This window comes from Hyla sarda, chromosome 3, assembly GCF_029499605.1.
Source record: "Hyla sarda isolate aHylSar1 chromosome 3, aHylSar1.hap1, whole genome shotgun sequence".
NCBI classification, from domain to species: domain Eukaryota; kingdom Metazoa; phylum Chordata; class Amphibia; order Anura; family Hylidae; genus Hyla; species Hyla sarda.
In genome coordinates, this window is record NC_079191.1 from 210,733,191 (window position 1) to 210,751,221 (window position 18,031).

An 18,031-nucleotide genomic window follows, 5' to 3' on the forward strand; every position below is an offset into this window, starting at 1 on the left:
TACACTCAGGTACAGTGTATACCTATACATAATGTACAGGGTATAAAGATATACATTATACTCAGGTACAGTGTATACCTATACATAATGTACAGGGTATAAAGATATATATTACACTCACGTACAGTGTATACCTATACATAATGTACAGGGTATAAAGATATACATTATACTCAGGTACAGTGTATACCTATACATAATGTACAGGGTATAAAGATATATATTACACTCACGTACAGTGTATACCTATACATAATGTACAGGGTATAAAGATATACATTATACTCAGGTACAGTATATACCTATACATAATGTACAGGGTATAAAGATATACATTATACTCAGGTACAGTGTATACCTATACATAATGTACAGGGTATAAAGATATATATTACACTCAGGTACAGTGTATACCTATACATAATGTACAGGGTAGGTATAAAGATATACATTATACTCAGGTGCAGTGTATACCTATACATAATGTACAGGGTATAAAGATATATATTACACTCACGTACAGTGTATACCTATACATAATGTACAGGGTATAAAGATATATATTACACTCAGGTACAGTGTATACCTATACATAATGTACAGGGTATAAAGATATACATTATACTCAGGTGCAGTGTATACCTATACATAATGTACAGGGTATAAAGATATATATTACACTCACGTACAGTGTATACCTATACATAATGTACAGGGTATAAAGATATACATTATACTCAGGTGCAGTGTATACCTATACATAATGTACAGGGTATAAAGATATACATTATACTCAGGTACAGTGTATACCTATACATAATGTACAGGGTATAAAGATATACATTATACTCAGGTACAGTGTATACCTATACATAATGTACAGGGTATAAAGATATACATTATACTCAGGTACAGTGTATACCTATACATAATGTACAGGGTATAAAGATATACATTATACTCAGGTACAGTATATACCTATACATAATGTACAGGGTATAAAGATATATTTTACACACATGTACAGTATCTACTTCTATATGATACACACAGGTACAGTATATACCTATACATAATGTACAGGGTATAAAGATATACATTATACTCAGGTACAGTGTATACCTATACATAATGTACAGGGTATAAAGATATACATTATACTCAGGTACAGTGTATACCTATACATAATGTACAGGGTATAAAGATATATATTACACTCAGGTACAGTGTATACCTATACATAATGTACAGGGTATAAAGATATATATTACACTCAGGTACAGTGTATACCTATACATAATGTACAGGGTATAAAGATATACATTATACTCAGGTACAGTGTATACCTATACATAATGTACAGGGTATAAAGATATACATTATACTCAGGTACAGTGTATACCTATACATAATGTACAGGGTATAAAGATATATATTACACTCAGGTACAGTGTATACCTATACATAATGTACAGGGTATAAAGATATATATTACACTCACGTACAGTGTATACCTATACATAATGTACAGGGTATAAAGATATACATTATACTCAGGTACAGTGTATACCTATACATAATGTACAGGGTATAAAGATATATATTATACTCAGGTACAGTGTATACCTATACATAATGTACAGGGTATAAAGATATATATTACACTCAGGTACAGTGTATACCTATACATAATGCATGCAGGGATAGTATATTTTTGAGTATTATACACACATACGGTATCTACTCATATGATACACACATGTACAGTATATACCTATACATCATGTACAGTGTATATCTATATATTATACACACAGGAACAATGTATACTTATACATAATACATGCAGGGACAGTATATTTCCAAGTACTATACACATCTGTGTGGTATCTACTCTAAATGATACAGGTATAGCATATATATAAAGATATACATTATACTCAGGTACAGTGTATACCTATACATAATGTACAGGGTATAAAGATATATATTACACTCAGGTACAGTGTATACCTATACATAATGTACAGGGTATAAAGATATATATTACACTCAGGTACAGTGTATACCTATACATAATGTACAGGGTAGGTATAAAGATATACATTATACTCAGGTGCAGTGTATACCTATACATAATGTACAGGGTATAAAGATATATATTACACTCACGTACAGTGTATACCTATACATAATGTACAGGGTATAAAGATATATATTACACTCAGGTACAGTGTATACCTATACATAATGTACAGGGTATAAAGATATACATTATACTCAGGTACAGTGTATACCTATACATAATGTACAGGGTATAAAGATATATATTACACTCACGTACAGTGTATACCTATACATAATGTACAGGGTATAAAGATATACATTATACTCAGGTACAGTGTATACCTATACATAATGTACAGGGTATAAAGATATACATTATACTCAGGTACAGTATATACCTATACATAATGTACAGGGTATAAAGATATATTTTACACACATGTACAGTATCTACTTCTATATGATACACACAGGTACAGTATATACCTATACATAATGTACAGGGTATAAAGATATACATTATACTCAGGTACAGTGTATACCTATACATAATGTACAGGGTATAAAGATATATATTACACTCAGGTACAGTGTATACCTATACATAATGTACAGGGTAGGTATAAAGATATACATTATACTCAGGTGCAGTGTATACCTATACATAATGTACAGGGTATAAAGATATATATTACACTCACGTACAGTGTATACCTATACATAATGTACAGGGTATAAAGATATATATTACACTCAGGTACAGTGTATACCTATACATAATGTACAGGGTATAAAGATATACATTATACTCAGGTACAGTGTATACCTATACATAATGTACAGGGTATAAAGATATATATTACACTCACGTACAGTGTATACCTATACATAATGTACAGGGTATAAAGATATACATTATACTCAGGTACAGTGTATACCTATACATAATGTACAGGGTATAAAGATATACATTATACTCAGGTACAGTATATACCTATACATAATGTACAGGGTATAAAGATATATTTTACACACATGTACAGTATCTACTTCTATATGATACACACAGGTACAGTATATACCTATACATAATGTACAGGGTATAAAGATATACATTATGCTCAGGTACAGTGTATACCTATACATAATGTACAGGGTATAAAGATATATATTACACTCAGGTACAGTGTATACCTATACATAATGTACAGGGTATAAAGATATACATTATACTCAGGTACAGTGTATACCTATACATAATGTACAGGGTATAAAGATATATATTACACTCAGGTACAGTGTATACCTATACATAATGCATGCAGGGATAGTATATTTTTGAGTATTATACACACATACGGTATCTACTCATATGATACACACATGTACAGTATATACCTATACATCATGTACAGTGTATATCTATATATTATACACACAGGAACAATGTATACTTATACATAATACATGCAGGGACAGTATATTTCCAAGTACTATACACATCTGTGTGGTATCTACTCTAAATGATACAGGTATAGCATATATATAAAGATATACATTATACTCAGGTACAGTGTATACCTATACATAATGTACAGGGTATAAAGATATATATTACACTCAGGTACAGTGTATACCTATACATAATGTACAGGGTAGGTATAAAGATATACATTATACTCAGGTGCAGTGTATACCTATACATAATGTACAGGGTATAAAGATATATATTACACTCACGTACAGTGTATACCTATACATAATGTACAGGGTATAAAGATATATATTACACTCAGGTACAGTGTATACCTATACATAATGTACAGGGTATAAAGATATACATTATACTCAGGTACAGTGTATACCTATACATAATGTACAGGGTATAAAGATATATATTACACTCACGTACAGTGTATACCTATACATAATGTACAGGGTATAAAGATATACATTATACTCAGGTACAGTGTATACCTATACATAATGTACAGGGTATAAAGATATATATTACACTCACGTACAGTGTATACCTATACATAATGTACAGGGTATAAAGATATACATTATACTCAGGTACAGTATATACCTATACATAATGTACAGGGTATAAAGATATACATTATACTCAGGTACAGTGTATACCTATACATAATGTACAGGGTATAAAGATATATATTACACTCAGGTACAGTGTATACCTATACATAATGTACAGGGTAGGTATAAAGATATACATTATACTCAGGTGCAGTGTATACCTATACATAATGTACAGGGTATAAAGATATATATTACACTCAGGTACAGTGTATACCTATACATAATGTACAGGGTATAAAGATATACATTATACTCAGGTGCAGTGTATACCTATACATAATGTACAGGGTATAAAGATATATATTACACTCACGTACAGTGTATACCTATACATAATGTACAGGGTATAAAGATATACATTATACTCAGGTGCAGTGTATACCTATACATAATGTACAGGGTATAAAGATATACATTATACTCAGGTACAGTGTATACCTATACATAATGTACAGGGTATAAAGATATACATTATACTCAGGTACAGTGTATACCTATACATAATGTACAGGGTATAAAGATATACATTATACTCAGGTACAGTGTATACCTATACATAATGTACAGGGTATAAAGATATACATTATACTCAGGTACAGTATATACCTATACATAATGTACAGGGTATAAAGATATATTTTACACACATGTACAGTATCTACTTCTATATGATACACACAGGTACAGTATATACCTATACATAATGTACAGGGTATAAAGATATACATTATACTCAGGTACAGTGTATACCTATACATAATGTACAGGGTATAAAGATATACATTATACTCAGGTACAGTGTATACCTATACATAATGTACAGGGTATAAAGATATATATTACACTCAGGTACAGTGTATACCTATACATAATGTACAGGGTATAAAGATATATATTACACTCAGGTACAGTGTATACCTATACATAATGTACAGGGTATAAAGATATACATTATACTCAGGTACAGTGTATACCTATACATAATGTACAGGGTATAAAGATATACATTATACTCAGGTACAGTGTATACCTATACATAATGTACAGGGTATAAAGATATATATTACACTCAGGTACAGTGTATACCTATACATAATGTACAGGGTATAAAGATATATATTACACTCACGTACAGTGTATACCTATACATAATGTACAGGGTATAAAGATATACATTATACTCAGGTACAGTGTATACCTATACATAATGTACAGGGTATAAAGATATATATTATACTCAGGTACAGTGTATACCTATACATAATGTACAGGGTATAAAGATATATATTACACTCAGGTACAGTGTATACCTATACATAATGCATGCAGGGATAGTATATTTTTGAGTATTATACACACATACGGTATCTACTCATATGATACACACATGTACAGTATATACCTATACATCATGTACAGTGTATATCTATATATTATACACACAGGAACAATGTATACTTATACATAATACATGCAGGGACAGTATATTTCCAAGTACTATACACATCTGTGTGGTATCTACTCTAAATGATACAGGTATAGCATATATCTTTACATAATGTACAGTGTATATCTATGTATAATACATATAGGTACAGTATATATATATATATATATATATATATATATATATATATCAAGGCTGGTTTGTGAGTCGCTCACCCAGTGCACGCCCAACTCGCCTCCTGTGCCGTGGACCGGCCGGTACCGCCTCCGGCTACTCACTTGTGCAAGAAGAAACAAGGTCCGGCACTAGGTTGCAATTAAAAACTTCTTATTCTTTTATTTCAAGATTCTGCGGTACAGGGTAGAAAGTCTGCCGCGTTTCGCTAAAAAGCTTAATCGTAGACTGTCTCTGATTAAGCTTTTTAGCGAAACGCGTCAGACTTTCTACCCTGTACCGCAGAATCTTGAAATAAAAGAATAAGAAGTTTTTACTTGCATCCTAGTGCCGGACCTTGTTTCTTCTTGCGCATATATATATATATATATATATATATGTACTATATCTATGTATAATACATACAGGTACAGTGTATACGTAAACATAATACATTCACATTGTAGTTTATACATTCACATTGCTCAGTGCACTAATAAAACTGGATTAGGCTGCATTCACACCACGTTTTGTACATATGGGTGACTCCAGTCGGCTCAGTTTTGACCCTTTATGCGGTTTCCTGACCAGACCTAAAACCGTAGAATACTATGGTTTTAGGTCTGGTCCAAAACCGGATACGGGTCAAAACTGAGCCGACCGGAGTCACCATTTGACTCCGTTCAGATCATTAAAGTAAATGGAGTCACGGGCTGATCCGGCCAGGGTACGGAAGCGCCCGGTTTGCCCCTCCCCCCGCCGTATCCGGCACCCGTATGTACAAGACGTGGTGTTAATGCAGCCTTACTATAGATTTTATACTCCAACTTGGCTATAAATACTCCCTATTTCCTATGCTGGAAATTATTAAGTTCAACCTCTGCTTTGAACTACTATTATTTTCATTGGGAAAATGTAGGTAGTCAGAGTTTTGCTACTTTTGGATAGTTTTTATCATTCTTTTTGACCTCCTGTTCCTTGGCTGGTCATACTGACTTATGGACTAGACACATGTCCCATTAATGCATATATAGGCTGTCCTTATGGCCATCAGTGTATCTTTGCTAGAACAGTAAATGACCATTCCATAAGGCTATACGAATTATTCTAATTTGTGTCACCCATAAGCCTTAGGGTTCATTCACACTGCATTTGGAGTGTCAGAGGTATACATCCAGAGGATTTCCTGATGAGTGCCAATATCTGGCTGTGCAGTGACATCCGCTACACGTAGGCTTTAATAAAAAAAATAAAAAAAACATGTTGTTCTTCGAGGAAGCCTCTGTATATAGGATAATACAGCAATTAAAATTTATACTGACATATACATGCGCCATATGCAGATGGTGTTGGGATGATGATAACTCCAATTCTGGCTGTTCAACCACTGGTCAATATTGACCATGGCATGTAAGTGGTTAACGAGAGGTGTATGGCTCCCCCTGTCATTTAGTCACCTGAATCCCTGCTCCTTTCCCTACATTTTGATTGGTGCCAATGAGTTGTCATTTGAGCTGGGGCCTAATGAAGGCCATTGGGTGTGAAATATTAGTACCCCTAGGCCCCTATTAGGCCTTACCTGGAGAAGAGCTTAATAGGATAATGCTGAGCGGCACAATACACTGCAATGTGTAAGTATTACATTGTATAATACAAGCAGTTATACAGTAAAGTTCCCTAGTGTACAAAAATAAAGAGTAAAAGCTCAAGGCCCTTCTACCCATTTATGACGTAAGTAATAGAAATATATAGACAAGCTTCAGAGAGCTCCATTCCCACTACATTATATGATGGCTACAGTTCATTTACATTATACTTCATATTGGCCTAGATATATAGATTTATATTTTGTCTATACCAACCAATCACTGGTCATTTTACCAGAGCTTGTTAAAGGGGTACTCCGCTGTCATGCCCCCTCCCATAAACTTGCATTAAGGTTGCAGGGCTACGACGTCACAAGCTCCTGGCTCCAGCGTTCGGAACAGTTTGTTCCAAATGCTGAGCAGCGGAGTACCCCTTTAAGATATGAAAGCTGAGCTGTTTTTGGTTGTTATGGGCAAAACCAAACAGTTTTGGTTCAGGAAGATTGATAAAGCTGGACTATTGTGTTGTATTATACACTTAAAGGGGTACTTCGGTGGAAAACTTTTTTTTTTTTTTTTTTTTTTAACTCAACTGGTGTGGTGCCAGAAAGTTAAACAGATTTGTAAATTACTTCTATTAAAAAATCTTAATCCTTCTGTACTTATTAGCTGCTGAATACTACAGCGGAAATTCTTTTCTGTTTGAAACAAAGAGCTGTCTGCTGACATCATGAGTTCCTAAAATGGACAGAGATGTCAGCAGAGAGCACTGCGCTCATGATGTCAGCAGACAGCTCTGTGTTTCAAACAGAAAAGAATTTCCGCTGTAGTATTCAGCAGCTAATAAGTACAGAAGGATTAAGATTTTTTAATAGAAGTAATTTACAAATCTGTTTAACTTACTGGCACCAGTTAATTAAAAAAAAAAAAAAAAAAAGTTTTTCACCGGAGTACCCCTTTAAGAAAAAAACTGAAAAAAGGAAACCTTTTTAGTGCTACCATACTATAGCTTCTGTAGGTAAACTGGTTAATGCTGCTTCCGCTTCCACTCTCTGAGATTTTAGCTTCTTTTGTCAGTTTTTGTCCTAAGTTAATAGTATGTTTGCACCGGATCTCCCGCTGCTGCTGTCCCCTCTGCTCTCCAATGAAATCCTGTGGTGGATTGTTTATGCCAGAACTGCCAGCTCAGCAAATTGTTTTCTACAGTGGTGCCCCCTCCCCCCAATTTTGCCCTCCTTCAGTCACTGCACTTACTACAAGGAAAGTTGCCCATAGCAACCAATCAGCTTGCGTCTTTCATTTTTAAAAAGGCCTCTGCAAAATGAAAGAAGCGATCTGATTGGTTGCTATGGGCAACTGGGCAACTTTTCCTCTGGGCAGGTTTTGATAAATCTCCTTCAATGTGTCCCAATAAGCAGCAGTGGGGATCGGAAACTGTCAGAACAGAGGAATCAGTGTAGGTGAGTATGGGTTTTTATATTTTTATAGCACCCTGACTCACTTTTAACCCCTTAAGGACGCAGGGCGTACCTGTAAGCCGAGTCCGCTCCCTTTCTATAACGCGTGGCCACGGCGTGGCCCCGCGTCATAGCGGGTTGGGCCCGGCCCGTGGCTAATAGCGGGTGGCACTGATCGCGGTGCCGCGCGTTATTAACCATTTAGACGCGGTGTTCAAAGTTGATCACCACATCTAAAGTGAAAGTAAACTAATGATGGTTAGCTCAGAGGGCTGTTCAGGACCGCCGCTGCAAAATCGCGGCATCCTGAACAGCTGGCAGACACAAGGAGAGTCCCTACTGAGATCCAGGCATGAGCAGTCAAACGGCAGAATCATTGATCACTGGTTTCCTATGAGAAACCAGTGATCAATGTAAAAGATCAGTGTGTGCAGTGTTATAGGTCCCTATGGGAGCTATAACATTGCAAAAAAACAGTGGTAAAAAAAAGTTAATAAAGATCATTTAACCCCTTCCCTAATAAAAGTTTGAATCACCCCCCTTTTCCCATTTAAAAAAAAACTGTGTAAATAAAAATAAACATATGTGGTATTGCTGTGTGCAGAAATGTCGGAATTATAAAAATATATAATTAATTAAACCGCACAGTCAATGGCGTACACGCAAAAAAAATTCCAAAGTAGCGTATTTTTGGTCACTTTTTATATCATGAAAAAATGTATAAAAAACTATGAAATAGTCTGATCAATACAAAAATGATACCGCTAAAAACTTCAGATCACGGCACAAAAAAATTAGCCCTCATAGCTGCCCGTACGCGGAAAAATTTTAAAGTTATAGGGGTCAGAAGATGACAATTTTAAACGTATACATTTTCCTGCATGTAGTTATGATTTTTTCCAGAAGTGCAACAAAATCAAACCTATATAAGTAGGGGATCATTTTAACCATATGGACCTACAGAATAAAGAGAAGGTGTCATTTTTACTGAAAAATTTGCTACGTAGAAACGGAAAATTTTCAAAATAGTTTTTTCTTCAATTTTGTCGCACAATGATTTTTTTTTCCGTTTCGCTGTAGATTTCTGGGTAAAATGACTGATGTCATTACAAAGTGGAATTGGTGGCACAAAAAATAAGCCATCATATGGATTTTTAGGTGCAAAACTGAAAGAATTATGATTTTTTTAAAGGTAAGGAGGAAAAAACGAAAGTGCAAAAATGGAGTCCTTAAAGGGGTACTCCGCCCCTAGACATCTTATCCCCTATCCAAAAGATAATGGATAAGATGTTAAATCGCCGGGGTCCCGCTGCTGGGGACCCCGGGGATCGCTGCTGCAGCACCCCACTATCATTACTGCACAGAGCGAGATCGCTCTGCACGTAATGATGGGCAATACAGGGGCCAGAGCATCGTTATGTCACGGCTCCGCCCCTCGTGACGTCATGGCCCGCCCCGTCAATACAAGTCTATGGGAGGGGGCGTGGCGGTCGTCACGCCCCCTGCCATAGACTTGCATTAAGGGGATGGGCCGTGATGTCATGAGGGGCGGAGCCATGACGTCACGCTGCTCCGGCCCCTGTATCGCCTGTCATTACGCACAGAGCGAACTCGCTCTGTGCAGTAATGACGGCGTGCTGCAGCGGCAATCCTGGGGTTCCCCAGCAGCGGGACCACGGCGATGTAACATCTTATCCCCTATCCTTTGGATAGGGGATAAGATGCCAGGGGCGGAGTACCCCTTTAAGGGGTTAAAAACTTTGGGTTATGTGACACCTTAAAGTCACTTGTTTGTTGTGGTCACTACTTGACTTTATTAATATTGTGTACAGCCATTAAAGAATTTCCATCCATGGCCCGCATTCAGCTGCTATAAAGATACGACTGATTTCTGGTGTATTGGAGGTCATGGTTTCCATTGTTCTCCTACGAGTATCTAGACTAACCCTAAATTAGAGTCTGTGATATCAAGGGACAATGTCTTCAGTAACCAGACTGTGTACAAAGGTCCCTTGGCTGCTCATAGAATGAGTCTCCTGCTGCAGTAAGTATACATCTAGGACTGACAGCTCTGAGGTGTCTAAAATAAAGTATAGTGGTAGCACGGGAGAGGCCGTAAAAACCATGGAGCTGCCTATAGGATTTGATGGGATATGGTTACCCAGATTTCCTACTTCTCAGAGCGCATAGGTTGGATGACCCTATGGGAGGTATAATGTTGGCTCTATTGTTGTCACACAGCTTTTTTATCTACTTTGTCCTAGAACACATCCCAAAAATGGTGCAGATTATTTGTTGCCTCTTACTAGCCGTATTAGCCAGGCTTCCCTTATTCCCTTCACGGTATGGCTGCTGGACAAGTTTGACAGCTTTCTTTGCCAAAAATTTCTGCATGCCGTAAGAATTTAGGCAAATTATTGCTCCTTTTAGGAACGCCCTTTTTTCTGCAATGGCAAATGCAGTGATACCTGGAATGTATAATAAACTATTCAGTGACAAATGCTGCCTGAAACAGGTAGGTTATGAGCCCATGGCAAGCTGCGGTTACCATAATACAGATTTCAGAAACTAGGATTCATAATTCTGTCATGGTGCGCAAGGCTTTAAAGGGGCATTCTGACTAGAAGAAAGTGGGGATCTGACTGCTGGGGTCTGTACTGATCACCATAATGGGGATGGATAAAGTCCATGCAACTGCAGGAGAAATGTGAATATGCCCTGTCAGTCCATCCAAAGTCTATAGCGCAAATGGAGACTGAGCATGGCTATTACTGGGTGTCCAAACAGTCAGACCCCGCCATCCCAGCTATATCTCCTCTCCAGTAGATTCTAGCCAGAGACAGATCTATTGTAGAAGCTCTGACTGCTGCCGACAGATTAACTGGTGGATCCACACATAGAATGGCCCCATTGTAAGTCAGTGGAGCTGATCCGCTTTTCTGTGCACAGTCTGTGCAATAATCAACATTTTTGGACTTCAGAATGGGCAGCACTTTCCTTATTCTTCTTAGATCTCTTCACATGTCTTCTGTGGATTCTTTCAGGATTCAGACCCAAATCCTGACAGAATCCTTAAATGGGCACTGTCAGATACAAAAACTTTTGATATGCTGTAAAGCATGTATAACCAATAGGCTTTGCAATTGCTTTCATTAGAAAATTTCCAGTATTTCATACTGAAAAAGCCAGTCAAACAACTGCCCCCCTGCATGCTTGGACACATACTAGTCCTGCTGTGTCCATGCATCATCACCTATGTCATGGACACACTTCCTTGATTGACAGCTGTCAGCGCAGGGCTCACAGCTGGAGGAAAAATCCTCCCACTGTCAGCTTGTGTTTCCACTACTGTCAGTGAGGACATGCTGGGAGTTGTAGTATTGCTAATGCTAGGGGAGATGTGAGCAGACGGCATACTGAGGAAGGGGCGGAGACCTGTACAGTGAGGCCACGCCCCCTCCCTTTGAGAGGAATTCATACTAGTGAGCTAAATTAAAAGTGTAATAACAAAATAAATAAAGGTGCTAGACACCTAAAAATTAGATGTACATGGTCAGGATTAGGTACTCGGTGATATATTTAAAAAAAAAAAATTTTTTGCTGGATCTGACGGGTACGCTTTAAATGTGCGCTTACAGTTCAGTGTACATTACCTGTGATGAAAAGGTCAGCTCTGCATGAGGTACTCTATTGTCTACTGCTGCGTAGACTATCTGAGGGGAGAAAACTCTCAGTTCCCTTACAGAGTATAGTATTGCTGTGTGTCAGTGTTAATAGATGTGCAGTCTGTCAGCCCCTAGTACAGCAGGACTTGGTCTTAGGGTTTTATGTATGTCATTTCAGGTGATGGTTTCTGCTGATTATAGAGCTGGTCTCTAGTGGATAAAGGAGGGAGAATGAACACTGAAGAAGTGGAGTTACTGAGTGACTCCAAATATAGAAACTATGTGGCAGCCGTGGACAAGGCGCTGAAGAACTTTGAGTATTCCAGTGAATGGGCCGATCTCATATCTGCTCTTGGGAAGCTGAACAAGGTAAGTGTGCCAGTACTGTGGACATTGAGGACACTTTATATACTGTAAGCAAATAGAGGTTCACCTGGCACTGCTCGGGGTCAACAGGTTCTCAATCCATGCGGTCAGTCAGTCTGCGCTATTCACATCAGCACGCCGGTGGTGGTGCTCACGCTAAGTAGTCACTTCATATACACTCATGGAAGAAGTATGAAGTAAAGACACGGATCACTCACCACAATTCCAATGCTGTGTTCTTTATTCCAGTCAACGTAGGTGGCTATACATGGACGGGTATAACGGCAGGGCAGTAGGTCGTAGGGAGCCCCGTCCAGGGGCTCCCTACGACCTACTGCCCTGCCGTTACATATGACTTTATATACTGTGACTATTGGCAGAGGACGCCCATATGACATTATCTTAATGGCCTTATCTCTCTGGGAAGATTATATTTGGCTGCCCATATGGTTGCAAAGGCAAAAACCACATCCAACCCACACACATTCCTTTCTTTCTTTGCCTTTTCTCCTTGTGCAAGTGAAGCATGGAATTCGGTCATGTAGTATGCCACCACTAGTGATGAAAAATAAAAACACTGGTACTCGCCATCTGCTGGTCCCTGCTGCCAAGAGCTTCCTGTTTGCGTCTTGACACATAAGAAATGTCCCCTCAATCAGTCACTGAGACGTGGGATTGGCAGAGGGGAGTACAAGTGTTTTTATTCTTTCCCCACCATGAGCACTTTTAAATGTAAAAACTTTTATATTTGATAAGTGGGCACAGAGTACAGGAAGGGGACAGATTTATCCATACTAAAACCAGAAAATGGTGCCAGTTTTGTCACAAATCTGGACCTGCTCATAGCTTTCATAGATAAAAATTTTTTGAGTATCCGATAGGGATCGACCGATTATCGGTTTGGCCGATATTATCGGCCGATATTCGCAATTTTGGACATTATCTGTATCGGCAATTACCATGACAATAATGTCGTCGTTCCCCCCCCCCCGGCCAGAGACCACCACCGCAGTTGCCTCATTGCCTCCCTCATCCCCGGTTTTATAATTACCTGTTCCCGGGGTCCGTGCTACTTCTGGCTTCTGCGGCGTCCTGCGCTGTTGCTGTGCGCTGCGCAATGACGAGTGACGTCTTCAACGTGACATCACCGTCAATGCGCACAGGGAAAGCTCAGGATGCCACCAGAGCCAGAAGTACTGCGGACCCCGGGAACAGGTAAACCGGAATATCGGTATAAGTTATCGGCTATCTGCCTCAAAGTTCACAGATTATCGGTATCGGCCCTAAAAAATCAATATTGGTCGATCCCTAGTATCCGAAATGCAGCAGGTTTATTAAGAGCTGAGCACCTGTGATACGCTGAGCGTCACGCCCTCCAAGACTGACGGGTTTTTAAAGTAAAAAAAAGGCTCAAAAACTTAGAGGGTTTTTCCCAGCTTAGCAAGAGCCCAAGTCCAATCCATGTCCTCTTTATCTATCAGTCAAACTGGGTTGACAGATGGAAGCAAGTAGACAGGCCATGATAAAGAGGACATGGGCTGTACTTACCTAGGTTATGTAGCTAGAATGAACTATAAAGGTTATGCCCAGAAGCCATTTGCTTATTTACACCCCTATCATAGACATGAATGGAGGGGCGTGGTGTCACTATGGGGCGTGGTCGTGATGTCACATCCCCGTCTCCGAGGCAGCGCCCGGCACAGAACGCCAGGGGCTGCACCAAGATCGCGGGGGTCCCAAGCGGCGGGACCCCTGTAATCATACATCTTATCTCCTATCCTTTGGATAGGGGATAAGATATATAAAGCCGGAATACCCCTTTAAATGAGTTTTCCAGAGCTATAATGCTGATGACCTCTCCTTAGGATAGGCCATCAATACTAGATCAGCTAGTGTGCTAGGAGTCAGAACCCCACTGATCAGTTGATTAAAAGAACTCTTGAGCCCACGCGGGCAATGTGTGGCCTCTACTTCCTACCAGACTAAATATTCACTATAGAAATAAAGGAGGGTTATAGAATGTGTGTTGCAATGTCCTTCTTGTAAAAGACTGTGATGTAAGTAAAATGACACTTGTGTTCTGGTGACAGGTCTTGCAAAATAATGCAAAGTATCAAGTTGTCCCTAAGAAGTTAACTATAGGAAAACGGCTGGCACAATGTCTCCATCCGGCATTGCCAGGGGGTGTCCACAGGAAAGCTCTAGAAACCTACGAAATCATTTTCAAAATCATTGGACCAAAGCGATTGGCAAAAGACCTTTTTCTGTACAGGTAGGAGCCTAGTAACGATAGGATAACCACATGCCACATTGTATGATTTTGAGTATTTAATTTTTATGTTGTCTGCCTTTCTCTGTAGTGCTGGCCTTTTCCCTCTGCTTACAAATGCTGCAATGTCTGTGAAGCCAGTGTTACTTAGTCTATATGAGATGTATTACCTACCTCTGGGCAAGACCTTAAAACCTGGCCTGCAAGGACTGCTCACTGGTATTCTTCCTGGCTTGGAGGAGGGTTCAGAATATTATGACAGGTAAGGACCATCAAAAACTCTTTACGGCAGTGCTGTAAAGTAATGGCTGCAGGAACAATCATGTACATTTGGGAAGCCTGACACCCACAAGGACTCCAGAAACATTGTTTTAGTATTTTTGCCTTCCCATTCACTATATACGGGGCTTATGCATGTGTATACAGTAAAGACTGTTACCGCCGCTGCCTCCATTGGTACCACCCATCACATGATCGCAAGGTGGCTGGTCATTTGACTCAACTTTTCTCTATAACCAACTGGATTTGGTTCAACTTTTAGTTTATTTTTAATATCCTAGATCTATTGGGACAGGATATTGATCCAAGGATTTATTCTGAGTGCCATATTTGGAGTCAGGAATTTTTTTTTCCTCTGCTATGGGGCAAGTGGCATCAGCCTCTGAATCAACATTGTAGGGACACAATAGAGATATAGGTTAAACTTGATAGACCTTATGACCACACACATATTCTCTACTGTTTTATATAAAAAAAAAATTATAAAATACAATTTTTTAAAGTCATTTATTATTATATTAGTGGGATGTTTTTTTTAAAAGTCTTCATGTGATGCCAGGTGGAAATATAAAAGAAAATTATGTTGGTCATATATATATATATATATATATTTTTTTTTTTTATTAAATCATGAAAAATAAGCCCACTGTGTGTGTAAGCTGTGACATGTATCTTCATGTAATAGAGTCAATTATAAATTGCTGATTGTTCTAATATGATTTAATTGTCATAGGACAAACACCCTCTTGGAGAAAGTGGCCTCAGCAGTGGAGCAATCTGCCTTCTATAGTGCTCTTTGGGGCAGTCTTCTCACCAGCCCTGCAGTACGCCTGCCTGGCATCACCTATGTCCTTTCCCATCTGAATAGGAAACTATCAATGGAAGACCAGCTTTACATCATTGGAAGTGACATTGAATTAATGGTAAGGTCTGGTATTACAAAAACAATTTCGCTCCTTAATGATGCTTATAGTGTGTGTGATGGGTACAATAGATTGACAGTATTTACAGGGGATTCTAGAACGTACAGATGTAGCATGCGCCAAACAGACGGTGGTGCTAGTACTACATGTACTGTGTATGTACCTCTTTGAATGCTGCACACATGGCATTTGAAGCATTATTAACATTCTAGTGTAATTCATCACAATGTCAGGGTTTCTATTTTTTCCATTATCTGTAAAATGACTAGGTTTAGGTCACTTATTGCAGTGGTGGTGGGGTGAATCGCTGTGAATGGAATGCTCTTGTCATGTATATTAATGAGCCTTTTACTCTCTGCTGTCTATGCTTACATGACTCCTTTCATTCCTGGCTTTTGCTATTTATCACTGACCTGCACTTCTTGATCACATCTGGTGGTGCTCAGAATATTTTTATGGGATTTTTTTTTGCAGTACTGAATTAGTTTTAATTAATTAATTATTTATTTATTTTATTTTAAATCTAATACAGTGGGGCAAAAAAGTATTTAGTCAGCCACCAATTGTGCTCCCACTTAAAAAGATGAGTGAGGCCTGTAATTTTCATCATAGGTATATCTCCACTGTGAGAGACATAATGAGAAAAAATATTATGGTGCAAAATAAGTATTTGGTCAATAACAAAAGTTCATCTTAATAGTTATATACCCTTTGTTGGCAATGACAGAGGTCAAACATTTTCTGTAAGTCTTCACAAGGTTTGCACACACTGCTGCTGGTATTTTGGCCCATTCCTCCATGCAGATCTCCTCTAGAGCAGTGATGTTTTGGGGCTGTCGCTGGGCAACACAGACTTTCAACTCCCTCCAAAGGTTTTCTATGGGGTTGAGATCTGGATACTGGCTTGGCCACTCCTGGACCTTGAAATGCTTCTTATGAGATGGAGGACGTTTTCACTCAAAATCCCACGATATATGGCCCCATTCTTTCCTTTACACCGATCAGTTGTCCTGGTCCCTTTGCAGAAAAACAGCCCCAAAGCATAATGTTTCCACCCCCATGCTTCACAGTAGGTATGGTGTTCTTTGGACGCAACTCAGCATTCTTTCTCTTCCAAACACAACGAGTTGAGTTTTTACCAAATTTCTACTTTGGTTTCATCTGCCCATATGACATTCTTCCCAATCCTCTTCTAGATCACCCACATGCTCTCTAGCAAAATTCAGTTGGGCCCGGACATGTACTGACTTAAGAAGGGGGACACATCTGGCACTGCATGATTTGAGTCCCTGGCAGCTTAGTGTGTTACTGATGGTAGCCTTTTTACTTTGGTCCCAGCTCTCTGCAGGTCATTCACTAGGTCCCCCCATATGGTTCTGGGATTTTTGATCACCGATCTTGTGGTTATTTTGACACCATGTGGTGAGATCCTACGTGGAGCCCCAGATCGAAGGAGATTATCAGTGGTCTTGTTTGTCTTCCATTTTCTAATAATTGCTCCCACAGTTGATTTCTTCACAACAAGCTGCTTGCCTATTGCAGATTCCCTTTTCCCAGCCAGGTGCAGGTCTACAATTGTGTTTCTGGTGTCCTTTGACAGCTCTTTGGCCTTGGTCATAGTTGTAGTTTGAGGTTGTGGACAGGTGTCTTTTATACTGATAACAAGTTCAAACAGGAGACAATAATACAGGTATCGAGTGGAGGACAGAGGAGACT

At 38.7% G+C, this 18,031-nt stretch overlaps 2 protein-coding genes across 6 annotated transcripts in view; one reads left to right on the forward strand and one right to left on the reverse strand.

Annotated features, from left to right (window-relative positions):
• UBE3D (ubiquitin protein ligase E3D) overlaps window positions 1–8,512 on the reverse strand; it is a 194,972-nt gene extending 186,460 nt beyond the window's left edge. Inside the window, exon 1 of the transcript XR_008891266.1 lies at window positions 8,361–8,512. The gene's annotated coding sequence lies outside the window, so the exon portion shown is untranslated. The remainder of the gene's footprint in view (window positions 1–8,360) is intronic.
• Window positions 1–18,031, forward strand: part of DOP1A (DOP1 leucine zipper like protein A) — a 307,594-nt gene that overhangs the window by 223,777 nt on the left and 65,786 nt on the right. For 4 of the 5 annotated variants that reach the window (XM_056565964.1, XM_056565963.1, XM_056565968.1 and 1 more), the window contains 4 exons: window positions 12,657–12,847; window positions 14,935–15,116; window positions 15,205–15,375; window positions 16,126–16,315. In XM_056565964.1, the coding sequence (XP_056421939.1) occupies window positions 12,710–12,847; window positions 14,935–15,116; window positions 15,205–15,375; window positions 16,126–16,315 (681 nt within the window). In that variant the 5' untranslated portion in view covers window positions 12,657–12,709. Of the gene's footprint in view, window positions 1–8,706; window positions 8,817–12,656; window positions 12,848–14,934; window positions 15,117–15,204; window positions 15,376–16,125; window positions 16,316–18,031 lie in introns of those variants that run through there. The other variant, XM_056565965.1, reaches the window with a different exon arrangement.